Below are 24,463 nucleotides of genomic sequence, written 5' to 3'. Positions count from 1 at the left end.
TGAGGAAATGAGGGCCAGGGTGGGGTGGTGGAAGGGATCTAGCCCCAGGTCGCCTAGCTGGTGTGCTTCAGTCTCCAAAGCCTTCCTTCCCACCCACTCTGCAGGGCCAGCTCCTGCTGGGCAGACCCCCGGAGAGCCAGGGCCCCGCCTGTCCCACCTGTCGGTGACCGATGTGACCACCAATTCGCTGCGGCTCAACTGGGAGGCCCCACCCAAGGCCTTTGACTCCTTCCTGCTCCGCTTTGGGGTCCCGTCACTGAGCACTCTGGAGCTGCATCCACGTGCCCCGCTGCAGCGGGAGCTGACGGTGCCAGGAACACGGCGCTCGGCCGTGCTCTGGGACCTGAGTCCAGGGACCCTGTACACCCTTACGTTGTATGGGCTGCGTGGGCCTCACAAGGCCGATGGCGTCCAGAGCACAGCCCGGACCCTCAGCCCAGGTAAGGCCCCATGCTGGGCACATACACATGCTGCCCCAAAGTGGGGGGTCTCTGTACTCCCTAGGGTGGCACCTAGTGCCTCAGCCAGAGGGGAAGTTGGTGAGTGGTGGCGAGCTTGGAGTCTGCGGGGCGGCTTCCATCTCTAGGCCTAGAGGAAAGGCGGGGTGGTGAGCACGTCCGGAGGCCGAGGGGCCCAGGGAGAAGAAGGAGGGTGGGAAGCCCGGGGCAGGAGCCTCCCTGCCCTCTGCCCTCACCATGATTCCTTGGCACCTCTGTCCCGTCAGCTCTGGAGCGCCCCCGTGACCTCCAGTTCAGCGAGATCGGGGAGACGTCAGCCAAGGTCAGCTGGACGCCCCCACCGTCCCGAGTGGACAGCTTCAAAGTTTCCTACCAGCTGGCAGATGGAGGTGATACCCTCTTGCCCGTGTGTCCCTTGCCCCATTCCTCCTGCGCCCTGCACTCTGCCCACCCTGCAGCTCCTCCTTGCTTCCCTGGCCGCCTCCCCAGCCCAGTGTGTTTTCAGGGGAGCCACAGAGTCTTCAGGTGGATGGCCGAGCCCGGACCCAGAAACTCGAGGGGCTCGCCCCAGGCGCTCACTACGACGTGACCGTGGTCTCCGTCCGTGGCTTTGAGGAGAGTGAGCCTCTCACAGGCTTCCTTACCACAGGTGAGACAGTCTGGGACCCGGGCAGGAAGTAGGGGGAGAAAATGCGGGCACGGGTGGGAGTTGAGAGTGAACGGGGAAAGGGAAAGGGGGTGTAGGAGGCGCCAGTGGCAGATGAGAGGTCCAGCAGAGCCTGGGAAGGCGAGGAGGGGGAGAGCAGCAGGGAACAGCTCTGGGCCCCCTCCCTTCTCCCAGTTCCTGACGGCCCCACCCAGCTGCGTGCGCTGAACTTGACGGAAGGATCCGCCCTGCTGCTTTGGCAGCCCCCCCAGGCCCCGGTGGATACCTATGACCTCAAGGTCACAGCCCCAGGAGGTGAGCGGGGCTGAGGCCTCTGGAGGGGACTGGTCAGGGTGGGAGAGCAGAGGGCAGGCTGGGCTCCGGCAGGGCAGCTGCTGATGCCCCACTCCCTCTCCCAGCCCCCTCGCTACAGGGCTCAGCCCCTGGCAGCGCCGTGGACTACCCCCTGCAAGGCCTCGTGCTCCACACCAACTACACGGCGACCCTGCATGGTCTTCGGGGCCCCAACCTCACCTCCCCAGCCAGCATCACCTTCACCACAGGTACGGTCTGTGAAGTGCACTGGGGGGCGGGGAAGGAGCAAGAAAGCCAGGATGGGCCTCATCTCCATCTTCTCTTCCTCCCCCTCCCAGGGTTGGAGGCCCCCCAGGACTTGGAGGCCAAGGAGGTGACCCCCCGCACAGCCCTGCTCACTTGGACCGCGCCCCAAGTCCCCCCAACTGGCTACCTGCTCAGCTTCAACACCCCTGGTGGACAGACCCAGGTGCCCTCACCCCTGCCACTCCGGCCAGCTCCCTCCCTGGGCTCCCGTCCGGGAAGTGCTGCGTCTGCCTCCCGGGTGGGGCCCGCCTCTCTCTCCCCTGACCTGCCCTTGTCTGCTCCACAGGAGATCCTGCTCCCAGGAGGGATCACCTCTCACCAGCTTCACGGCCTCTTTCCCTCCACCCCCTATAGCGTGTGGCTCCGGGCCATGTGGGACCACAGCTTCACTCCACCCGTGTCCACTTCCTTCACCACTGGTACTCAGGCGCTGGGACCTGAGGTTGGGGGCTGAGTGTGTAGTGGGCGTCTAGAATCTGGAAGAAGGACTGGACCCTCACTCTCCTCTCCCCAGGTGGACTTCGGGTCCCCTTCCCCCGGGACTGTGGGGAGGAGACGCAGAACGGGGTCAGCACCTCAAGGACCACCACCATCTTCCTCAACGGCAACCGCGAGCGGCCCCTGAACGTCTTTTGTGACATGGAGACTGATGGGGGTGGCTGGCTGGTGGGTGGCAGTCAGAAGCCCAGGGGTCTGCACAGGGCAGGGTTGCTGTGCCCGGGGCCATAGGCTGATGGTGCCCCCACCTGCTTCCAGGTGTTCCAGCGCCGCATGGATGGAAAAACTGACTTCTGGAGGGACTGGGAGGACTATGCCCATGGTTTTGGGAACATCTCCAAGGAGTTCTGGCTGGGTTAGTGCCTCACAGGGATTGCGGGACCAGGGGAGGGATGGGGGCCCTGTGGACACAAGGACCCCGATGAGCACACATTCCCCACCCCCAGGCAACGAGGCCCTGCACAGCCTGACCAAAGCCGGCGACTACTCCTTGCGTGTGGACCTGCGGGATGGGGACGAGGCCGTGTTTGCCCAGTACGACTCCTTCCAAGTAGACTCGGCCGATGAGTACTACCGTCTCCACCTGGAAGGCTACCATGGCACTGCAGGTGAGGGCTGGGCCGGGGGGCGGGGGGCAGGGACGGGGTGGGAATGGGGAGGGAGAGGCCCTCACGGCTCCTTCCACGCCCTGCCCAGGGGACTCCATGAGCTACCACAGCGGCAGTGTCTTCTCTGCCCGTGACCGAGACCCCAACAACTTGCTCATCTCCTGCGCCGTCTCTTACCGAGGGGCCTGGTGGTATAAGAACTGCCACTATGCCAACCTCAACGGGCTCTACGGGAGCACAGTGGACCACCAGGTGAGAGGCCCAGGAGACAGCGCGGAGCTGGGGCTCAGGCTGCCTGGGTGTTTGTGACGCACAGTGTGACAAGACAAGTTACTGAGCCACTCAGCGCCCCAGGGCCCTTGTCTGTGAAATGGAACAGTAAATACCAATCTCTGCAAGTCTTCTCGAGGAGAAGATGATTTATTGGATGTAAAGGGACAGCTCAGGATTCAGCCTCAGTCCTTTGTAGTTGAGGATTAAGAAGGATAAAGGGAGGGAGGATCCTTGATCGATCTGCGGGAACCGTCTCGCCGGAGGGGAGCGGAGGTCGGAGCAGATGGGATGTCAGGCTCTGACTCTCTCTCTCAACAACCCCTTCCCAGGGAGTGAGCTGGTACTACTGGAAGGGCTTTGACTTCTCCGTGCCCTTCACGGAGATGAAGCTGAGACCAAGAAGCTACCGGCCCCCGGGCAGGGGAGGCTGAGCCGCTGCTCACCCCTCCAGCGCCCCACTATGACTGCCGAGCACTGAGGGGTTGCGCTCAGAGAAGGGCCGGGGGCCACCTTCACCTTCCAGCCACCGGAGGAAGCCTTCTCCACCCGCGATCTCACAGCACCATGTTTACAGGGGGGAGGGAAGGGGTTTGTACGGGAGCAATAAAAGGAGAAACCGAGGCCAGCGAGTCCTGGCCCCGTCACTGGTCACTGGCGCTCGCCCACGCCCCGGCCTCCGCCGCCCCGGGGCTGCAGCCGCACCTGGAAAGGCTGAATCTTGAGGTTGACGCCGCAGTAGGGATGGGGCTGCAGCGAGGGCAGGGCGCCCGCGGGCGACAGCAGCGTGAAGGCCTGCAGCAGTTGCCCCAGCACCACGAAGAGCTCGAGGCGCGCCAGCGGCTCGCCCAGGCACACGCGCGCCCCGCAGCCAAAGGCCAGCGCGCTGGGGTTCGCGCCCGGGTCCAGGAAGCGGTCTGCGGGCGGAAGGACGGAGCCGGGTTTCAGCGGCCGCCGGCGCTCGGCCTCCGTCGCCCCCGCGCCGCGGGCACCCGCCCCGCCACGCACCGGGCCAGAACTCGTGCGGCCGCTCCCACACCGTCTCGTCCAGGTGGGCACCTTGGAGGTTGGGGATGACAACCATGCCCTCAGGGATGTCGTAGCCGAAGATGCTGAGGAGTAGGGTTAAGTTAGAGGCCCGCCAGGACCCCGCGGGGGCCTTTGCCACTCGGCCCTCCCCACTCGGGAGTCACCTGCTAGCCCGCGTGGCGCGGTGCGGCAGGGCCAGGGGCACGACGGGCCGCAGGCGCAGCACCTCCGCGATGGTGGCGTTGAGCAAGGGCAGCCGAGCGCGGTCCTTGTATGGGACTCGGGAGCCCGAGGCTCCGGGACCCAGCTCGCGATCCAACTCCTCCTGCAGTCGCCGCTGAATCTGGGAAAGGGGGGCAAGCCCGAGGTCCGGGGCCCGAGCCCTGCCGCTGGCCGACCCACGGCTGCCCAGCCTCCCACCACTCCCTGGAGCAGCTCACCGGAGACTCTGGGCCAAGTAGGAGAACCCCCCTCCCAGCCCGCCCCGGACTCACTCCCCCCAACCCCCTCCCAGCACAGCCCGCCCCGGACTCACTCCCCTCCCCCCGCCCCCTCCCAACACAGCCCGCGGCGGGTTCAGCGAGCTGGGTTCCCGCTGCCCTGGCCAGGCTGCCAGAAAGGAGCCTTTCGCCTGCCTCCAGGGCATACCTCAGGGTGGTGAAGCAGGAACGCCACAGCCCAGGAAAGGGTGTTTGCCGTGGTCTCAGTGCCACCGATGAAAAGGTCCACCATGGACATATGCACGTGCCCTTCAAGGAGCTGCCCGGGGCCCTCTTCCACTCCTTGCTTCCCCACCCCCTGGAGCATGTAGTCCATCATGTCCCTCCACTGGCCGGCCACCATGCTCTCCTGGAGAGGGGAGGAGGAGCCAGCCTGAGTGCCTGGCTTGGGGAGGGGCTTCAGCGGCGGGCAGAGAGGTCCGGGACTGGTGGGGTGCCAAAGAAGCTGCCTAGCTCTGGGGCGGTAGCATCGCTGCTGTGAGCTGCGGAGGAGCCCGGTACACGCACGGTTCCCACCTTGTGCTGCCTCAGCTGCTTCTCTACAATGTGGTCCCTGTTCTCCACGGCCTGCTTCAGCCTCCAGAGCCCGGGGTTGGGGAAGAACTGGGGCAGACAGCAAGAGAGTGTAGCTGCTGGGAAGGGAGCCTCTTCCCCACCTCCGCCCTGTCTCCCAGCACCAGGTGTGTCGGGGCTCCACCTCCTCACCCTGAGAAAGGGAACCATGTCCAAAATTTGGATGGACCAGTGGTCCCAGGTTTTCATCAAGTCCTGGACACAGTCGTGAAAGGCATGTACTAAGGTGTCCTCCTGCCGGAAAAGGAGGGAATCCTTTCGGTTCAGGACCAGGAGAGGGTCAGGGAGGGGCTGGCGGGGGGGGCGGCCCAAGCCTATGTGAGGGCAAGAGAGCCTTGACCTTGTCTCCAAAGGTGAGGTAACAGATGATGCTGCAGGTGAGGAGAGAGAATTCCTTCTGGATGGTCACGGGGGCACCAGCCTGGGCTTTCATGCGCTGAGGAGAAGCAGCATGAACTAAATAGGGGGGCTGCCGGGAGGGGTGAAGCTGACCTGGGCCAACTGTGGGAGCCGAGCCTCACCTCACAGAACTCCTGGGTCAGCTGCTCCACCCGGGGCTCCATGGAGCTGCGGACGCCCAGCAGCAGGGCTGAGCGCGTGAGTTTCTTGTGGGCCTTCCAGAGCAGGGAGTAGTCCCCTAGTGAGATGTCCTGGCAGTGCTGAGACACCAGCTGGTCTGTGAGTAGGGGTTGGGGGCAGGGGGTCGAACTGACCAAGGAAGCCACGGGCCTGACCTTCCCTGCCTCCCATAGCCCCTGCTTCTTCCATCAAGAAATGCCCCCCACCCCTTACAGGATGGTATCTGGGGTCTGCCGGCAAAGTCCACCCACTTCCTGATCAGGGCCTCCTCAATGGTCCTCTTGGAGTTCAGCACCACCACATCTGGGGGAGAGGAAAAGCAGGGTGTCGGCAGGGAGAGGACCCCACCTCCACACCGCTGTGGGGCGAGGGAGGGAGCAGACGCTCACCTTGCAGCCCAAGGCGGAGCCTGTAGATGGGCCCGAGTTTCTGAGTCAGGCCAAGCAGATAGATGGGGAGGTTGGGCTGCAGCAGGTGCAGGAAGCCGGGGACGAGAGGTGGGAGGTGGAGGCTCCTGAGCTTCCACTGGCCCCACAGCAAGCGAGTGCCCACTAGCAAGGGCAGCAGCAGCAGCAGTAGCAGCCCTACGAGTACCATGGCTGGAGACGCAGGCAGGGGCCCAAGCCTGGCCACTTGGAGCTCTTGAGACCTCCAGCCATCTGGCTCCTTGGGCTGTTCTGAGGCCTCCCTTGACTCCTTCCCTCAGGTCCTTGCCCACTGTCCCGCCCACAAAATAGTATATTCCTGGAATGGCACCAGCCCTCTTGGCCTTCGAAAATCCACATATCAAAGAGCAGGCCCTTTTCCGTTCATCTATCAAGAAGAAAGGAAGGGAAACACAGCCCTGACCTTCTTCAGCAGCCAGAATCAGCTTTCTGCCTCCACATCAACCATGCAAGAAAGAAAACATGTCCACTCTTGGGACTGAGCCCTCTCCCGATCCCCACCGCACCCCCCAACCCTGCCACCTGGGACCAGCTTACTGCCACGGACTTTGTCTCAGAGAGAAAAATGACAACCCCTGCCTAAGACTTTGTCTCAGAGAGAAAAATGACAACCCCTGCCTAATACGCCCTCCCAGATTGCCTGAAGAACAAAAGGAGATGAAAGTGATCTGTGTGTTTTTCTTTTCACTTACAGATAGGGGAACCAGATGTCCTGGTTTGCCTGCGTTATCCCAGTTTATACCTGTAGTCCCAGTGTAATCACTAACAGCGCCTCATTTCACTCTCAAAAGTTGAAGATGAAGAAGTAAATGGTCCCTTAATTTGGAGCTCTTACCATGTACCTAATGCTCTTTGGTTGCAAGCAAAAGAGACCCACTTGAGCTGGCTTGAGCCAAAATTAAGAATTGTTATACAAATACGGGGTATCTCACGGGACCCAAGAGCAGGAAAGTAGAAGGGACCTCGCTGGCCTTGGAAGGCCAGGGATAGGGAACAAAGAAGCCCTAGAGACGGGGCTGCTTCCTCGCTCTTCCTCCGTCCTCTTAGTCTGCTGACTCCTCCCACTCTGCAGTCAAGCTGATTGTGCTCCCAGGTGCAGGCAGAACAGGACTGCCTTCCCGGTTAGAGTCTACAGATTACAGGTTTAGCACCAGGGCAAGTGGGGTTTCCCGGCATGAATGAACATGCTCCCCATAGATTCCAAAGTCCGCAGGAAGGAACTTGGTAGCCACAGCTGGGATCAGGGGTCCAGCCCTATTCTGGGAGCCGTTGCCACAAGGGGTGGGGTCCTAGTGGACCAAGTAGGGCTATCAGGGGCCACTTTTATGGGTGAGGAGGCAGTTGAGGGGCTTAGGAGAGGTCATGCTAAAGAGGGGGGGCAGGGCTCCGTGAGAGGTTGGGGCACCTAGGGGATGGGGTGAGGGCTGGCAGATGACCTGCGGTCCACGCATCCCCCAATTCCCCATCCCTGGCTCTGTGAACCGACCTCAGAGCTTCAACCAGAGCAAGGCTGTGCTACCAGAGAGCCTGAGTCGAGATTCCAGCTGTGCTACCCACTAGCTTGAAGAGTTAACTTCTGGGGGTCCTGATGGAAGAGGCTCAGGCTCAGCCTGGATCCATGCCCAGGACTGGGAAGGAGAAAACATGGGACTTCTGGGATTGGGCGGCAACAGCTGGCACCTTCCTCATAGTTGACAACTATAGCTGACTCTTTGGCTCTCATAGGTGGGTTTATGCCACCACCATGCTGACCAGCTTTTGGGAGAGATCTGATGGGCAATGACCAGGCCATGTAGACAATAGCCCTCGGAAGCCTCGGAAATACTGGGGAAGGTCAGAACTTCTCAAAGTTGCATGGAATAGGAGGGGATCCATTCAAAAGGAGAGTGACCTGGGATGCTGGCATGCCTGTGAATGTCCCTTCATAAACTGACACCATTTACCTTGCCAGCCCCATCTTTTCCACACCACCTCCAAATCCAAATTCCAGACATGATGAATGACACGCAGTGCCCCTGAATGTGCTCTGTCCTGCCCCCAGCCTCTGGGTCTTTTATATGCTTTCTTCTACCTCAAATACCCTCATCTAACCCCTACTGTCTTTGCTTGACTCCTCAGCCTTCAGAATCCCACTTAGATGTCACCTCCTCCAGGAAGCCTCCCCTGCCCACTTCTCACATTCCCCCAGACTGGGTCAGATGTCCAACCTGCGTGCCCCATAGGACCATGTAGCTCCCCGACATCACACCTTTCACAGAGGATGGGGGCCTGGCACAGGGCATGGCACGGAGTGAGAGTTCCTGTTGAATTTTGTTGAATGATTTCTGTTGAATGATTGAATGGCAGGCTGCTGAGCTGTCTCAGTTTTCATCAAAACTGACTTCAGCAAATTTCTCTAGATGAATTTCTAGGTCAGCCCTGCAGACCCAAGGGGTGCTGCCAAAGGGGGAGAGCTAGGCAGGCGGGTGGGGAGGGTTGACCCCAGCAGAACAGCAGCTGGCCTTTTGATGAAGACATCATCAGATGTGAGCATTGCACAATTCTGGGAAAGTTACCTAATACCACTGATAAAGGGATCAAGTGTCAAACGGGCTTTCAACAGAGCAGGTCTCAGCTAAAAGCAAGACCCCAGAACTGCCAACTGCATGAGGACAGAGTGGGAGACATGTAGCTGGGTAAGCTGCTCACGAAGCAGAAGAGCTGAGGTGCTGGCTGAGCACCAGCCCTGCCTGAGGCCACAGTGATGGGCTGCATGGGCGCGGGGAGTGCCCTGCAGGCACAGTGAAAGGGAGGCTCTGGTGTGGACACTGGATCCTCGGAGTGCAGGGTGATCTGCCTGGGGTGCTCACTATGAGGGACTGAGCTCCCAGGGGGTCATCTGGAGTGGGGGGATTCAGGCAGAGCTGGACACTGCAAGGGTCACCCGGGCTCTGAGAGCCTAAGATATGCAAACCCTGGCCTGGGCCCCGCAGACCCTGGAAGGGGCAGTGGGGACGCTGGTCTCAGTCCTGGAGCTACACACTGACACTTTGCTGCCAAAGGCCTTTATTGAGTCCCTGGGGCTGCCTGGGGCTGCGTGTGGGGACCCGGGCACGGCAGTGATCCAGGCGTGATCTTTCCCTGGCTCTGGCTCCTCCGGGGAAGATGGGAGAGCAGCCCTTACACCTGGCAGCCCTGCGTGCCGTACTCCTGGAAGAAGCTTCTGAGCTGGGCGCAGGCTGCCCGCTGGCGGGTGCTCTGGCACAGGCGCTCCGAGGGCATCTCCTCGATCCAGCTGTTCGAGTCCAGCAGGTACTGGGGGCTGCAGGGGCGAAGGGGCAGGCAGCAGGGGTCAGGAGGATGGTCAGGCGGAAGAGCCCGAGGCACCTGGCTTCTGAGGGGACACAGGATCAGTTCCCTCGTGAGGCGTGAGGAGAGCAAGAGACCGAGGGGCCCAGAGAACTCACTCTCCCTTGAGGTCATGCGTGGTCCCGTCCAGACCCATGATCAGATATTTTTTCCCAGGTTCCAAGTGAAGGCGGCAAGAGGCTCGAACCAGGAAGTTTCTGGTCTGACCGGCAGTGGCCTTGGCATCCTTGGCTGAGGGGAGAGCGTCCACAAGAGTTGTCAGAGGGGAAGAGAAGGGGTTGGACAGCGCTGGGGCCAGGGGCTTTGTGCCGAGCCTCTCATTTGACCCTCACCCCTCCCGATGGGGAGGTGCGGCTGCTTTCCTGTTTATGGACGAGCCCAGAACTTCTAAGAGGCTGAGGGGATTTGAGCTCAGAATGGCTGAATTCTCACTATTCCAGGCACGAAGGCCCCACGAAGGGATACAGCTCTTCTGTATCCCTCCAGCCCCGCCCACTTATCTGTCTCCTTCTCACTGAAGTGCAGGACTTGGGTGATACTCGTCTCAAAGAGGCGGAAAGCAGCTCTGCTGTCTTCTCGGAGAACCTTAACCTGGAAGCCTGTGGGGGTTTAGGAGAAGGGAGGGAAGTTAGTCAGCCCGAGGCTGAGAGGGCTGTAAGTCAGTGCAGAGCCACAAGGCTGCCCATGGGCCTGAGAGGAGCAGGCACAACCACAGAGACCCTGAGGATGGGTCGGGGTCAGGGCCGGGGCCCAGGCGGGAAGACTGACCGTAATCCACTCGGGGAAAGTAGCAGGCGAACTTCATCCTGTAACCTTCCATATCCTGCCGCCCCTGCTCCAGGGCCCGGCGCTGTCGAGGGCACTTCCCTGAAGTCAGGGGCCCAGATGAGCGAGTGCAGGCCCCAGCCATACCGTCTTCCCACCCCTGCCCCTGGGCCCTGGGTCTCACCCTCAGCACACTGGCAGACGTCACCAGAGCACAAAGTGGACAAGAGTTTGCTCTTAGTTGGTGCCCCGTAAAACACAGAACATTTGTGCTCTGGAGAAAAAGCAGACCGGGGCGTTAGGGCGCAGGCCTCCCCTCTCTGCTCTCCAGTCCCATGGAGCCGCAGGACTTCCCTGCCACCTATCCCAAACCTCCCGAGTGTCCCCGGTGTGCTCACCCGGGTTGTAGTAGTCATACAGGACGGCGCTGGCTGGCTGCACCAGCCCCACGGCCACGTCCTGCACAGCTCCGAAGCCCACGCACTCCTGGGACATGGGGACCTGGCGTGGGCGGGGGGAGGGCGGAGAGGTCAGGCACCCACCTCTGGGCCCTGCGGGCTGCTCTGATGCATTTCCTTGGCCTGTTCAGTTCCGGTTGATCTTATCGTCAGTGTCCTTCACAGTTTGTTACCTTCCAGCCTCCGGATTTCTAAAAACTGCTCCCCAAGGTCTCTGGTGACTTCACTGCCCACATGGTGACCTCATCCCAGTCTCCAGAGCCCTGGGCCCCTCTGCAGAGTCTCATATCGTGGACACATTCTCCATGAGACGCTCCCTAAGCTCGGGCTTAGCTTCTGGACCAGCCCTGATTCTGACCTGGTCACTTCTGACATCCCTCTCCCTCCCTCCCAGAAGCGCAGTCCCCAGCCCTGGCCCTCCCCCTCCTCTGCGCTCCCCTCTGGAGGTCGCACCGCTCCCTGGCTCTCCCCAAACCCTTCAGACTGGCGATTCCCGAACCAAACTTTCAGCCTTACTCTTGCATTGGGATTATTGCAGGATGTATTAAATTCGCCACATTCCCTCTGCCTGCTCACCCTCTTGACAGCCTCCCTTCACTGATACAACTGAGGTCTGCCTTATCTGCCATAACCTGACAGCAGGTGCTCCCACTCGGCCCGTCCTCCACGGCCCAGCCGTTCATGTCCAGGCCCAGCCCCCTCTCTTCATGCCCACACTGGTCCAGTCCAGCCTGGTATCCCGCGGGTTTCCCTCCTAAGCTGCATGGTCACCTCCCGGACTTGAAACCCTCCCGGTTCCTCATTTTCCATTGTGTTCAACCAGACTCTTCTGCCTGGCTTCTCAAGCTAATAGGGTCTGTCCCCTCTGCACACACAGGGCAGGGAGGGTCTCCCCTGACCCACAAACACTTGGCTAATGGTATCACAGCATTAACCCGCCTTTTTCACATTTTCTCCAAGACGTTACAGTAAATGTTTAAAAAAACTTTTGATGGGGGCTTCCCTGGTGGCGCAGTGGTTGAGAGTCCGCCTGCCAATGCAGGGGACACGGGTTCGTGCCCCGGTCCGGGAAGATCCCACATGCCGCGGAGCGGCTGGGCCCGTGAGCCACGGCCGTTGAGCCTGCGCGTCCGGAGCCTGTGCTCCGCAACGGGAGAGGCCACAGCAGTGAGAGGCCCGCATATAGCAAAAAAAAAAAAAAAAAAAAAAAACTTTTGAGGGCCGTCAGAGGGTTGATAACTTTGTGTTAGCCAAATAAGGCTGTGGAAAAACAAAAACAACTCGTCTAGGACCAGCATCATTTTAAAAAACAGAATACACTTTAATATCAAAAACAAAACAAACACAAAAACCGGGAAGGGAGACAACAACAAAAAAACAAAAGCAGCCCCTCGAGTTGAGTAAGTTCAGCTTCACAAAAGGCTCACCCCAAGCACTGGCACTGGCCCCCAAGCCACAAGGGGCTCAGCCCCTGCCCGCCGACAGGCAGCAGGGAGCCTCCCCGGCCTCTGCTCCGGCCACTCCTGTCCTGTCTCCCTGCTCACATCACAAGTTCTCTCTAAGCGCACTAGACGCTGATACAGCTGCCTCCTGGGAAACCTCTTAACACGAGCTCAGAAAACCCGGTGCCGTATGTGCCCCCCTCTGTCCCCCTCCTTGCTCACCGAGTCGAAGTACAGCAGGACGTGGGGCCCCTCGGTCTCAAAGTGACTCACGTAACGGTCAGAGAGGGAGGTCAACTGTGGGGAAGGAGAGCTGGTCACAGGGAGGTAGCCCTGGGCCCCCCTGCACTGACGGGCTCAGCAGCTGGGGTGCTGAGGGGACGGCGCAGGGCTCCCGAGGGCACAGGCGCCTCTGGGTGTCTGGCCACACCTTCTCCAGGTCCGCCCGCAGGGCATGGAATCCACTCAGGAGGGTGATGTCTGCGATGGCCATGCCTGACAGCCCCACCTTGCCATTCTGCCTGTGGAGACACATGCCCTGTCGTCTGGGTCGCCCTGTGTCAGGCTGTAGACACCCAGCCCCAGCCTTGGGCCAGCCCACAGCACCCCACTCACCCAGTGCAGCCCCCAGAGCTCACCAGATGCACACGGTGTACTGCACCCTGGATTCCTGCTCTTCAGCCACCTTGGGGGCCTCCCTCCTGCGGCGGCTCCTCCGTCCGTCAAACAGCTGCAGGGGTGTCACGGGCTGGGAATGGGCCCCCGGGTCATCCCTGGCCGGAAGGTCCTCATACTCATAGTCCTCGTAGTCCTCATTGGCTTCCACTGCGCGGGGACAGCACCGTGGCTCAGGCCTGGCACCAGCCCCTCAGGGACCCACGGCCTCTGACCCCAACACTCACTTGTGTACTGGACGTGGCCCACGACCGTCACTTCAATCTGAAGATCCTGGCAGGTCGTGTTCCTCACGTCCATGACATTGTAGGCATGAAGGACCTGGCTCAGCAAGGGGTGGGGGGAGGACACGGGACAGTTGGGGCCACAGGCCTCTCTCCAGAGCCACACCGAAGGGCACCTCCCTGGGCCAAGGGATTTGAGGCCTCCAGCCCCTTCTCGTCCCCATCGCGGACCAGTCCAGAAATACGAGCGGGCCCAGGTGTCGGGTTAGACGGTGAGACAGAGTGGGGAGCGGGGACCTGGCCTGGGGGTGAGCACTGTACGTGGTGCACAGAGGACGCTGGAATGGAAAGTTCAGGAAAGGCTTCCGACAGGCTTGAAGGAGGAGAATGAGTTTGTCACGTGGGACAAGAAGCAGGGGAAGCACATTCAAGGGCAGGAGACCTGTGTAGACGGGTGGATCTGGCTGGCTGGGGAGGTGGGCAGGGCTGGGGTGAAAGCAGAGGAGGAGGTCCTGGGGTCATAAGGAGGGGCTCGGGATGGGGAGGGCACTAAGATGGCCCCCAGAGTGGCAGCTGGGCTCCTGCAGGGAAGGGACTCCATCAGCCAGATAAGGGGACCCAGGAAGAAGAAGGAGTTTGGGGCACAACCATGTCTGAGGTGCTGTGGGACACAGGGGCCCAGAGCTCAGGGGAGAGGCTCGGGCTGAGGCATCAGGTGTTCAAGCATCAGCACTGAGGGGCTGAAGGGGACGACACGCACCCAGAGAGGGTGGAGACCAGAGTGAGGGGGACGCGCCCAGGACGGAGCACAGGGAACGCCAACCCAGGTGTCTCTTCCTCCTTCCCCAGCCGTGAGGTCTGCCGGTAGGTCTCCCACTGAACAGCCCGGCTTCACCCTGCCGGGCCCGGGCGGCCAGCTCTCACCTTCAAGGTTCCTTTGCTGTTTCCTCCCACCTTCACATTAATCTTGCTGCCCAAGGAAAACTTTTGGAAACAGAAAAGGGAAAGAGATGTCAGAATGGCACCCTGTCGTTCCGACTTATCTCCTCCCTAAAAACAACCCCAACTCCTCTCCCCAGCTCGCTTTTCCACAACGTTTCACCTTCACCTGCATTATCTCACTGCCATCTCCTAAAAACCCCTGTTGGGTAGACTCTGCATGTTTCATTTTCAGATCAGAAAAATGAAGCGCAGCGGCTAGGTGACTTTCTACAGGTAGCAGAGCCAGTAAGTCTTCCCACAAAGATATCAGAAAGAGGTGCCGTGGGGATTCTGCAGGGCTGGGGGACAGCGGGTGGCTTCTGGTCTGGCCGAGGTAGGCGCAGGTGTCCTGGCAACCCAGGTGAGGGAATGGTTCACCTGCAGCTCCTCCTCCAGCCCCTGAACTTGGTGGTTGGTCAGCTGCAGCACGTGGGACTTGAGTCCACTGCGGCCCATGGAGCTGAGGGTCACGTTGAGCCCCTTCTCCTCAGTGGTGTGGGACGCGATCCAGTACGCAGACAGGGCATCCAGGGCCATCACCGTGTCCTGGGGACGATGGGCCAGGACTCAGGCACTTGGTCTCAGGACCACCCACCCCCAGAGCCCCAGGGCAGCCCCTACCTGGGTGCTGCGGAATCCACCTTGGAAGCTGCCCTGGCGGGTGAGCCAGGATGCAGCCTGGTCGACCAGCTCGCCCTTGCCCTCTCGAAGCAGCAGGTGCAGCAAGCCGTAGGCTGTGGTTTCAATCCACAGGGCCGGGGCCTGGGGCACGGGGTCTGCCGGGCTGTGAGGAGCCAGGGTGGGCGACAGGACGTTGCCCTGAGAACTGGTGACTGAGCCCCAGTACAGGTTATCTGCGAGTGAAAGGAGACCCGCAGTGAACAGGGGGAGGATCTTAGCTGCCTGGCCCTTTGGCACTCCCCCCATCAGGCTCGCCTGATTCTACCCCAACCATCCCTGCTTATGCTCTGATTCCCTCCGGGTGTCTTCACTCATTCAGTTTCTCCCTTTGGACACACTCAGGGGTCTCAAGGTTCTCCGAGCCCCAGGCTCACCGCCAAGGCCCCCTCACCGCCAGTCTCCTGGGCCATGGCCATGAGGTTGTTGTGGGCAACATCCTGCAGGTCCTCAGGGGCCTCAGTCAGCGACAGGGCGTAGGCTGTGATGGCGGCTGCGTGGGACCCCAGGAGCCCAGAACCTACTTTTTCCCCCAAGAAGGTGTTTGCGCTTGAGATGGAGTTTTCCTAGAAGAAAGTGGGGAGGAAGGTCTGCGGGCCGGACACCTGGATTCCTGAGGAGAAGGGGGATCGGCAAAGGGCACACACGTTGGGTGCCTTACCACTCTCTTCAGCTGCTCTGAATTCCCGTCCGGGAAGACGGCCAGCCCATGATGAAGGGCGATGACCACAAAAGCTGTGAGTGCTACAGTCTCATCATTTCCCACTAAGCCCCCCTGGGTGAAGGCGGGAGAAAAGGAGACGTCAACCAGGAGGGGGAGGGGCAGGGAGCGCCTTCCCTCCTGTGCTCCGTGGCCCGGCCCCCCAGCCCTGTACCTGCATGCCCCTGTGAATAACTGGATGGGGGTCGTGGAATGACCCATCAGCCAGCTGCTGCAATAGCAGCCACTTGGCCGTCTCCTGCAGCTTTTCAGGCGAGCCGCCCACCTGTTCCTGGGCCAAACTCAGGGTCTTCAGCACAAAGGCCGTGAGCCTATAGAGGGGAGGAAGGGAGGCCTAGGAGTAGGGACTGGTCCCTGTAGGGGACGTGGCCCCGCTCCCCCAGGCACCTGGTTATTGACTTACCCCCCCATCGCACCGACCTCTGCCCCCACCAGCCCTAGCCCCTCTCCGAAACCCAGAACCTCTCTCCCAAGCTCACCAGGTGCTGCTGTCCCGCTCTAACCAAGCCCCATAGGAACCATCTGGTTTTCGAAACTCCTGGATCCGCGTGTAGCCTTGGAGAGGAGAGGCAGACGCTGAGGTGACACTGACTCTCCCGCTACTTGTGCTGAGGCCACGCCCCCCGTTTCCACTGGGTACCCCCTCCCGTCCCCACTCTAGCCACCTAGGCTGCCCATCTTCCAGTAACTGCCCTCTCCTGGCCCCCACTCCTGCTTGCCGCTGCACCCAGAACCTTTCTGGATCAGATCCACAGCGTGGTCCTTCATCTCAGGGGGCAGCATGCTCCACTGCTCTGTCTTGTCCAGGTAGCGGGAAGCAGCCAGCGTTGGAGCCAAGAGGACCATGGTTTGTTCCCCGCAGCCCTGGGGAAGCCTCAGGAGGGAGGCCATGCCTCCCGGTGACAAGGCCCCCTCAGAGCCCAAAGTGTCCAATGGATCTGAGGCTATAAGGGAGGGAGAGGGTTAAGGATCAGAGAGCAGGTCTGGGGGCCCAGGGTCAGAGGGTCATGGAGTCATGCAATCAAACAGGGGTCTGCAGGTTTCACATGAATCCAAGGGTGGCCACTGGGAAGGGACTGGAGGACACTCCCACCTGTGACTCTAACAAAGCTCCTGAAATCTCCATCAGGGATAATATTGGGATCAGAGATGCCAGGAATTTCCAAGGTCCGGCCTCGGGGGTCTGGGGAGATGAGAGAAGTTGGCAGTCTGTCCTGCTGTCCATATCCCCTGCCCCCTACAACCCCCTTAGGACACTGATGGCTGGGCGTGGGTGTCACTCACTCAGGGGGTTGAGTTCATAGACAAACTCCTCCCTGTGAATGGCCCCTTCATTCTGTCTCGGAGGAAACATAGCTGTGAGAGATCACACAGGCTACAGCCTGCCCCTCCCAGCGCAGACTCCTCAGGACTTAGAGTTTGAACTTCAGGGACAGAGTTGGATCACAATTGTAGAAGGTGCAAACAGACCAAAGCACTGAGTTTGGGTGTTGAGGCTCTGGCCTGGCCAGCAGGGAGGGTGCCAGAATGGGGGGTAAATCTGGGAGCCCAGGGACCTAGATTCAGGGGTGTACCATTCACCTCAATTTGTAGAACCTTAGATACTGCGTCCCCCACAGGGAAATCCAAGGATCCTCGAGCCACCACTTTCAGGGACACAGCAGCGGCCGCTATGGGCACCACAGAGAAGCCAATGGGCCGGGCAGAGCCCGCAGGGACCAGCACCTGCTGGGCGAGCCCTCCGCCCCCAGCCAGGCACAGCCCCTCCACTGGGGACACGTGGACGCTCACCTGGGGGCAGGAAAACAGGAAGGGCCAGCCCAGTTAGGCTCCCCACCCTTCACCTGCCCCAGGCCCACCTCCACCAACACCGTGTGCTCAGCCCCCGAGGGGCCTCACGGTCATATCTGTATCCAGGTAGTTGTAGAGGACAGGCCGCAGCTCGAGCTGCTCAAAGCGGCGGACGGAGATGGGCAGGCGGAGGTGCATGTGGAATTCACGGAACACTCGGAGCCGGGCCGGGGTGGCCACACACAAGCCTGATGGAGAGAGGGGGCACATATGAGAGGCCTGGGGGCATCCCAGCCGCGGGGTCCCAGGAGTGAGGGCCAGGAGCTGCCCCAGCTCCCCCCGCCCCCGTCACCCCACCCCCGCCCGCCCCTGCTCTCTGGCCTCGCAGCCCCGGCGCATGGGGTGCAGACTTCTCCAGGTCTCTGCTCCTACTAAGAGCAAAGGACTAAGCAGGGAGCCCGGGTCAAGGGGGCATGGAAGAGGGAGGCCATAGGCCCAGGCAGGGTGACCGCACCTGTGCTTTTGGACAGGCTCACGCCATGGATTTCCCACGTGGTCAGAGAGTCCGGGAGCAGCTGTCTCAATCTGCGTGGTGGGAAAGGTGAGAAGCCCGGTCACACGCTGAGCTGCCCCAGACACAGCCCAGAGACAAGGCCGGGCCCACCACACGCCCTCACTGGGAGAAGTGGTCCACTGCTTCCACTTTCCAAAGCCAGTTCTCAGGGAAGAAGCTGCGCACAGGGATGTCATCCTCGTCGATCAGGTCCTCCTCCTGCAGGAGCTCCTTGGCTAGGGACCACAGTGGAGGGCAATGAGGAGGGGGCCCTTCTGCCCCTCCAGGTGCCCCTGCCAGTCTCCCGGCCCCACTCAGCCCCTCACCTCGAGCAAGGCCCACCTGGCCCCTCACCCGGGCCTTCTTGCGCAGGCCCTCAGCAAACTGGCAGCAGGACAGGAAGGGCTCCCGGCAGGCCAGCTGCTGCACACGGGCCGCCCGCTGCTGACAGGTGCGTGCCATGGGCAGCCGCGTCAGCCCGTCCTGGCAGCAGCGCTTGGCTATGGGGGAAGCGTACTGGCCCACTGCAGGGCCAGATGAGGGTGGGCACAAGGAAACAAAAACGAGACACACCTCTTTGCCCAGCCTGACCTCTACATACACAAGGACTCACTCTGAGAGACTGGGAACTCAAGAGAGGCCAAAGGAGAGAGCCTCCGGCCCACCCACCTTCGACCCCAGAGCTTGGACCTCTGGCCCCGACACCATATCTTGGCTCTCTCAGGAGCACAGGAGCCAAAAGGCAGACCCGCACCTGACCCTTGGGCCCAAGTGTGGAGAGCTTCACAGGCACCCACAACTCACACTTCTCATGAACCGCCTTTTGGAAGCTCACGTTTCTCTTTTTCCGGACCTTTGTCTCCTTGGGGCATCTTAGACCTGGTAGAGAGCAGGACTGCAGCCAGCTGTGGGGTGCAGGGCCTCCCACCTCCCCTCCTTGCTCCCCTCGCCCGGCCCAGCCCTGCCCACCCCTCCTCTTCCTGTCTTACCCCCTCAGGCCCCTCCTTCTTCTTCATCTTCCCACCACCCGCTCCCCTTCCTCCTCTGTTCTCACCCTTTCTGCCTGGGGTCAGTTGGTCTCCATCTGAAAAGGCCAGACCAGCTGCCTCGAACGCCTGAAGGGCACTGTCCCCACCCCCAGGACCACAGCCAAGGTCATAGCTGTTCATAGCTTCGAAGACCTGGCGAGGAAAGGCAGAGATGTTGCAGAGACAAGAGTGGCTGTAGGCACGATTGGCCACTCAGCTGCAGGTGAGAGGGCAGGGTACGGACAAGTACGAGAGACACAGAGGCCACGGGGGCCAAGGCTTCAGGGAGGACTGGGATGAGTCCGTGAGTGAGATCGACCTGCTGGCCCAGGGCCCAGGGCTCAGGGCAGCAGGAGGGTGAGCCATGGTGGGGGGGAGGGAGGATTAGGGAGAGGGGCTTGACAAACCTTGACCATGTCGAGGGGTTTGTGGGACTTGCCGCCCACAGCATACAGAGCCGTGTCCACAGCTCCCAGGGCCACCAGGGCTGGAGAATCTGTTCGCAGGTTGAGCTTTACAGTGTCCCCAGGACGATACTCCTTGCTACCATCCACGTTCAGCTCCAGCTGGCAGAGGCAGGAGGTGGGGGGCAATCAGAGTGGGGAGAACTTCCTTCGGTCTTGTGCAACTTCAGTGTACCCCAAACTAAATCCATGCCCTGTTTGCAATCACCCTGTCTTCCTCCTCTCTTAACCCCCCTAGCATATACACACATCATCTCTCCCGATGCCAGTTACCTTGCCCTCACAGCCCCCAGCCTGGACGTCCACTCGCAGGGAGTTGGCCACCGGGACGCCCCCATGATAGTAGAAGGCCACAAGGTAGAAGGAGGGCGCCAGGTGATGGTCCACAAACACGGAGACAGAGGTCAGGTCCCTCCTGGGCTCTCGATGTACAGACACGATCTGGCCCCGGGACACGATCTGGGGCGAGAGCAGTGTCTTCTTCACTGCACGTCCTCAGCCCTGAAACCGCTACCCCACCCCAAGGGTTCTTTCCTGCCTGAGACCCTCCTGCACCCCTGTCCTCCTCTGCAACCCAGCTCATGCACACCATGTAGTAGAAGTGAGAGAAGCTCTCACTGATGCCCACGGCTCGCAGGTTTAGGTTAAGAGTGTCCCTGACTTTAGGGGGTCGAGGATCCAGCCTCTCAATGGACAGAAACCCGGATCTTCTGGACAGGGGGGCTTTCACGGTGAGCCTGCTTATGGCAGAGTAGGGGGAGCCTGCAGACACCTGGAGAGAGGGGCAGGGGTGGCAGGGTCAGTGGCAAGGACCCAGGCACCCAGCTTCTCCCCCCAGCCCGGGAACCCCCTCTCCTAGCCCACCCTCTCCCTTGAGGGGGAATTCTACCGAGAGCTGCACTTCTGAGGTGGCCTGAGGGACAATAATGGGAACAACGACTTGGCCGCTTTCGTCTGTGTTCTGTTGAAAGTCCTGGTTTTTAGAAGTAGATCCAGAAGACAACTTGGCAGAAACTTTGACGGGAATGCCAGAGGCTGGTGAGCCTGACATGTCACGGACCAGGGCCTAGGTAGGTGGGAGGGGCAGAGGGAAGAGCACAGTCAGTGAGACGCTGTGCCCTCCTGACCACCACCGCCCCTTCCCCCCACTGCTCCTCCTCCCCCTTCCAGAAGAAACCTGCAGCAGGAAGGGGGCCCCAGGCACAAGGTGTCGCTTGGTTTTGCTTAGATCCAAGGAGAAGGGAGATGACACGAAACGCCAGGATGTGAGCTCCGCCTCCTCCAACTCCCCTCCTGCAAGACACAGGGCGGACAGAGGTGGAGACAGAGACCTGGGGAGAGAGGAAAAGTAGAGCTCGGGGTGGGGGGTGGCGTTCAAGTGTTTCCCGCCCACAAGGCTGAACTCTTCAGGGCACAAGATGCCTCCTATCCAGCTCTATGTTTACTGAGGCCAACACAGGACACAGCACACAGATGGTGCATAACATGCGTCTGATGGATGGATGATGGATGGGTGGGTGGATGGATGGGTGGATGATGGATGGATGGACAGATGGGTGGATGGATGATGGATGGATGGACGGATGGGTGGATGATAGATAGATAGATGGATGGATGGATGGATGGATGGGTGGATGATGGATGGATAGGTGGATGATGGATGGATGGATGGATGGTTGGATGATGGATGGATGGACAGATGGGTGGATGGATGGGTGGATGATGGATGGATGGATGGATGGATGGATGGATGGATGGATGGGTGGATGATGGATGGATGGATGGATGGGTGGATGATTGATGGATGGATGGATGGATGGATGGATGGGTGGATGATGGATGGATGGATGGATGGATGGATGGATGGACGGATGGGTGGATGATGGATGGATGGACGGATGGGTGGATGATTGATGGATGGATGGATGGATGGATGGATGGGTGGATGATGGATGGATGGATGGATGGATGGATGGGTGGATGATGGATGGATGGATGGATGGATGGATGGGTGGATGATGGATGGATGGGTGGATGATGGACGGATGGTTGGATGATGGATGGATGGACGGATGGGTGGATGGATGGGTGGATGATGGATGGATGGATGGATGGATGGATGGATGGATGGATGGACGGATGGGTGGATGATGGATGGATGGATGGATGGATGGGTGGATGATGGATGGATGGATGGATGGATGGATGGATGGGTGGATGATGGATGGATGGATGGATGGATGGATGGGTGGATGATGGATGGATGGATGGATGGATGGATGGGTGGATGATGGATGGATGGATGGATGGATGGATGGATGGATGGATGGGTGGATGATGGATGGATGGGTGGATGATGGACGGATGGTTGGATGATGGATGGATGGACGGATGGGTGGATGGATGGGTGGATGATGGATGGATGGATGGATGGATGGATAGATAGATGGGTGAAAAAAAATACATTGAGATGGGGAAAGCTCCCCCTTCCCCAGAAGCCACCCAGAAATCAGTTGTAGAGAGATTGTCTCCTGGGTTTTTCCTGGCTTTGGGTCTCAGATGAAGGGAAGAAGGGTGGTGTTGGTGCTGGAGAACAGAGGGTCAGCTCAGAGGTCAGACGCGAGGGTCTGGGGTTATAATCAGGGGAAGCCACTCACCTGGAGACTCAATGATCGCTGCTGCAACATAGAGGTGCAGCCCTGGGAGGTCGTTAATATTAATATTAAGCTTCTCCAGCACACCCTGAAACTCAGCCTTTGGGAGGGAAATTCGGCACTGGCCATCTACCAGCTGGGGCAAAGAAGAAGACAGGACAGGGAATGAGACTTGAGTCTCCCACCTCACCTCCTCACCCTCCCTCACTCTCCTCACCTACCCATGCACCCCCCAGCCTCCTTCCTACCTTGGTCTGACTCTCCAGCCCGCGAAGGAAAGTCTTTTTACCGTCCTCACCCAGGAGCCCAAAGCGCACATATGCCATCCCCTGCACTGGCTTCCCGTAGATGTACCTGCCACCACAGAGAGATTCGGAGGAGGCTGGGCTGAGGGCTGGAGGAAATAATGGAATAGAGGGAGGAGGCCTGGGGCAAGGGAGGGAAGTGGGGCTCCATAGCACGTTCATACTGAATGGGGAGCCCTGGGAGCAGGGCCCAGCGTGAGGGACCGGAGGGGGAGTTACCTGGCCTGGATGACTACTTGGATTTCACTAAGAAAGTCAGGCGTTGTCAGGATGTAGGGCTTTTCCGGAATGATCTTCACCTCAAAGTTGGGAAGGACTGACCCAGGGCGAATGGAGGGCAGGTCAGACTCTCGTGAAAGGACCCTTGAAAACTCCCCTCCCCTTTGGGCTGTGGCAGCCGCATCGCCCTGCCCCTGCCCTGCAACACCCCCTCCTCTCCTCCCACCCTTTACTCCTTGCAGGAAAGGGGCTGCTTATCCCTCGTGTCTCCAGTTCTCACCATATTTCTTCACCTCAAACTGGGTGCTGCTGTTGGAATCCAGGCTATCTGAGAATCGGGCTGAGATCTTCCAAGTCCCTGGCCTGAGGACAGACAAGGGAGGGACTCAGCCCACTTGTGCAGGAGGCTCACTGAGAGTCAGTGACCCAGGTCCCTAGGAAGAGGACTGTGGGGGTGAACCAGAGGCTCAGGGAGCTCAGGATTGGACCGTGTGTTGGAGGCAGACAGCTGGGGGAAGTGGGAGCTGGGGAGGTGTAGGTGGGGGCGATCTGCAGGAGTGGGGAGCTCACTCTGAGATGTCTGGGATCACAAAGTCATCCTGGAAGATGGAGGAGGGAACATACACCTCCTTCTTCCGCACGCGGAAGCCACGAGAGTTCTGCGATCGGAGTAGAAGGGGTCACGGTCGGAGGTCAGATCAGCAGCCCTCGCCAATCAGGAAGGTCAGAGGTCAGGGACTCACCTCCACCGTGACCGTGAGGGTATCAGTGGACGGACGCATCTTCTGATCCAGAGCAAAGATTCGGTATCGAACTGGAAATGGAGGGCGAGGAGGTGAGCAGGAGGCCATGGGCCAAGGGAGGGTGGGCCCTGGGCCCCTCATCCCTCCCAGGAAGCGATGGGGAAGAGAACAAATATTTGCAAAGCAGCCTTCCTGTGGGGCACTTCGGGTTTTCTCACTCAAGGGGCTGGGAAGAAGTGAAAGGCGAGGGCCCTGGGGCTGAGACTCACCCCGCTGGCCAGGGTTATAAACGGGCTGGTCAGTCTGCAGAAAGAGGTGCCCCCGGCGAGAGGAGAAGAACAGGTTGACACCCTGACTGTTTGTCTGTCTGTTTGTTAGCCATGGCGACTGGGCCACCAGCTGGACCTTGGGGGCTCTGTGGAGGAGATGGAGGCGACAGTCCTCCGCACCTTTCATGGAGGTCTGTCAGGAGAGGGAACAGGAGTGGGTCAGAGACAGAGCGGAAGGAGAAAGACAGAGACTGAGATAGAAACAGGGACGACAACTCGGGTGGGAGGGGGGAAGGGAGGGGGCCAGTGAAAAGACAAAGATGTTTACAAGAAGACAGAGAAGAACAGAGTGGGAGGCGCTGGGCAGCGGCAGGAGGGAGAGGCGGCCAGTTACCGGGAGGCTGAGGAGGATGAAGTCTTTGTCTGAGCTGAGGCTGAAATCCACCTTTGGGGAGCAGAACTCATGAGCTGTTGTGGATGGGTTTCTCAGGAACACGGATCCACTCACTACCTGTCCCGAAGGAGCATCCTGGAGCTGCACCCCGACTGACAGGGGGACCCCTAGGTGAACCACAGAAGGGGAAAACAGGAGCAACCTGGGAAGAAGAGGTGAGGGTCAGCGGCCGGCCTCCCCTCAGGCCCCTCCACCACCACCCCTGAATCAGGTCCCTCTGCGCCTGCTCTCCCCTCGCCAGCCCTGGCCCAGCTCGAGCTCTCCAGCATCCTGTGTCCAGGACCTGGGCTTCTGCAGAGACAAGGCGAAGAAGCCAGATGCCCAGATCAGCCCCCAGAGGAGCCTCATGGCTGGAGGACCCAAGAGGAATCAGACCCGTTTGTCCGCCTGCTCCTTTCTGGTAAACTTAGGGCTTGGAGCAGAGTTGACTCTGGACCTTGCTCCTCCCCCGGCCCAGCTAAAC

General features: G+C 60.2%; 3 protein-coding genes across 4 annotated transcripts in view; 1 reads left to right on the top strand and 2 right to left on the bottom strand.

Moving 5' to 3' along the window:
* TNXB (tenascin XB) overlaps positions 1 to 3,535 on the top strand; it is a 60,314-nt gene extending 56,779 nt beyond the window's left edge. The window contains exons 30-41 of the mRNA XM_060109182.1: positions 105 to 440; positions 725 to 847; positions 964 to 1,107; positions 1,300 to 1,419; positions 1,524 to 1,667; positions 1,758 to 1,888; positions 2,012 to 2,144; positions 2,240 to 2,391; positions 2,482 to 2,578; positions 2,670 to 2,831; positions 2,920 to 3,083; positions 3,434 to 3,535. Coding sequence (XP_059965165.1) covers positions 105 to 440; positions 725 to 847; positions 964 to 1,107; positions 1,300 to 1,419; positions 1,524 to 1,667; positions 1,758 to 1,888; positions 2,012 to 2,144; positions 2,240 to 2,391; positions 2,482 to 2,578; positions 2,670 to 2,831; positions 2,920 to 3,083; positions 3,434 to 3,535 — 1,808 coding nt within the window. The remainder of the gene's footprint in view (positions 1 to 104; positions 441 to 724; positions 848 to 963; positions 1,108 to 1,299; positions 1,420 to 1,523; positions 1,668 to 1,757; positions 1,889 to 2,011; positions 2,145 to 2,239; positions 2,392 to 2,481; positions 2,579 to 2,669; positions 2,832 to 2,919; positions 3,084 to 3,433) is intronic.
* Positions 3,536 to 3,752: 217 nt separating this feature from the next.
* On the bottom strand, positions 3,753 to 6,379 carry LOC132497155 (steroid 21-hydroxylase). Its single transcript, XM_060110132.1, has 10 exons — positions 6,172 to 6,379; positions 5,996 to 6,085; positions 5,725 to 5,879; positions 5,544 to 5,639; positions 5,336 to 5,437; positions 5,147 to 5,233; positions 4,779 to 4,979; positions 4,295 to 4,473; positions 4,110 to 4,213; positions 3,753 to 4,018 (listed from the first exon to the last, which is right to left on the bottom strand). The coding sequence occupies exons 1-10, from the start codon at positions 6,377 to 6,379 to the stop codon at positions 3,753 to 3,755; spliced, it is 1,488 nt and encodes a 495-aa protein (XP_059966115.1).
* A 2,910-nt stretch (positions 6,380 to 9,289) lies between these two features.
* LOC132498016 (complement C4-like) lies at positions 9,290 to 24,348 on the bottom strand. Of its 2 annotated transcripts, XM_060111599.1 has the most exons (41): positions 24,284 to 24,348; positions 23,941 to 24,142; positions 23,547 to 23,739; positions 23,278 to 23,348; positions 23,105 to 23,193; positions 22,815 to 22,897; positions 22,535 to 22,631; positions 22,259 to 22,364; positions 22,014 to 22,146; positions 20,534 to 20,649; positions 20,246 to 20,422; positions 19,946 to 20,128; positions 19,630 to 19,815; positions 19,300 to 19,458; positions 18,919 to 19,045; positions 18,669 to 18,743; positions 18,191 to 18,388; positions 17,989 to 18,100; positions 17,826 to 17,896; positions 17,420 to 17,559; positions 17,102 to 17,311; positions 16,805 to 16,856; positions 16,614 to 16,703; positions 16,255 to 16,464; positions 16,000 to 16,075; positions 15,675 to 15,831; positions 15,461 to 15,574; positions 15,194 to 15,365; positions 14,743 to 14,975; positions 14,500 to 14,667; positions 14,065 to 14,124; positions 13,144 to 13,237; positions 12,880 to 13,066; positions 12,672 to 12,762; positions 12,464 to 12,538; positions 10,740 to 10,842; positions 10,526 to 10,615; positions 10,345 to 10,443; positions 10,092 to 10,175; positions 9,675 to 9,807; positions 9,290 to 9,529 (listed from the first exon to the last, which is right to left on the bottom strand). In XM_060111599.1, the coding sequence occupies exons 1-41, from the start codon at positions 24,346 to 24,348 to the stop codon at positions 9,388 to 9,390; spliced, it is 5,223 nt and encodes a 1,740-aa protein (XP_059967582.1). In that variant the 3' UTR covers positions 9,290 to 9,387. The 2 variants fall into 2 exon arrangements, with proteins under 2 accessions (XP_059967582.1, XP_059967584.1); XM_060111601.1 differs by lacking the exon at positions 12,672 to 12,762 and having other exon boundaries at positions 12,927 to 13,066.
* Positions 24,349 to 24,463: the final 115 nt, after the last annotated feature.

This window comes from Mesoplodon densirostris, chromosome 10, assembly GCF_025265405.1.
Source record: "Mesoplodon densirostris isolate mMesDen1 chromosome 10, mMesDen1 primary haplotype, whole genome shotgun sequence".
Classification (NCBI taxonomy): Eukaryota; Metazoa; Chordata; class Mammalia; order Artiodactyla; family Ziphiidae; genus Mesoplodon; species Mesoplodon densirostris.
This window is presented reverse-complemented; position numbering and strand designations above follow the sequence as displayed.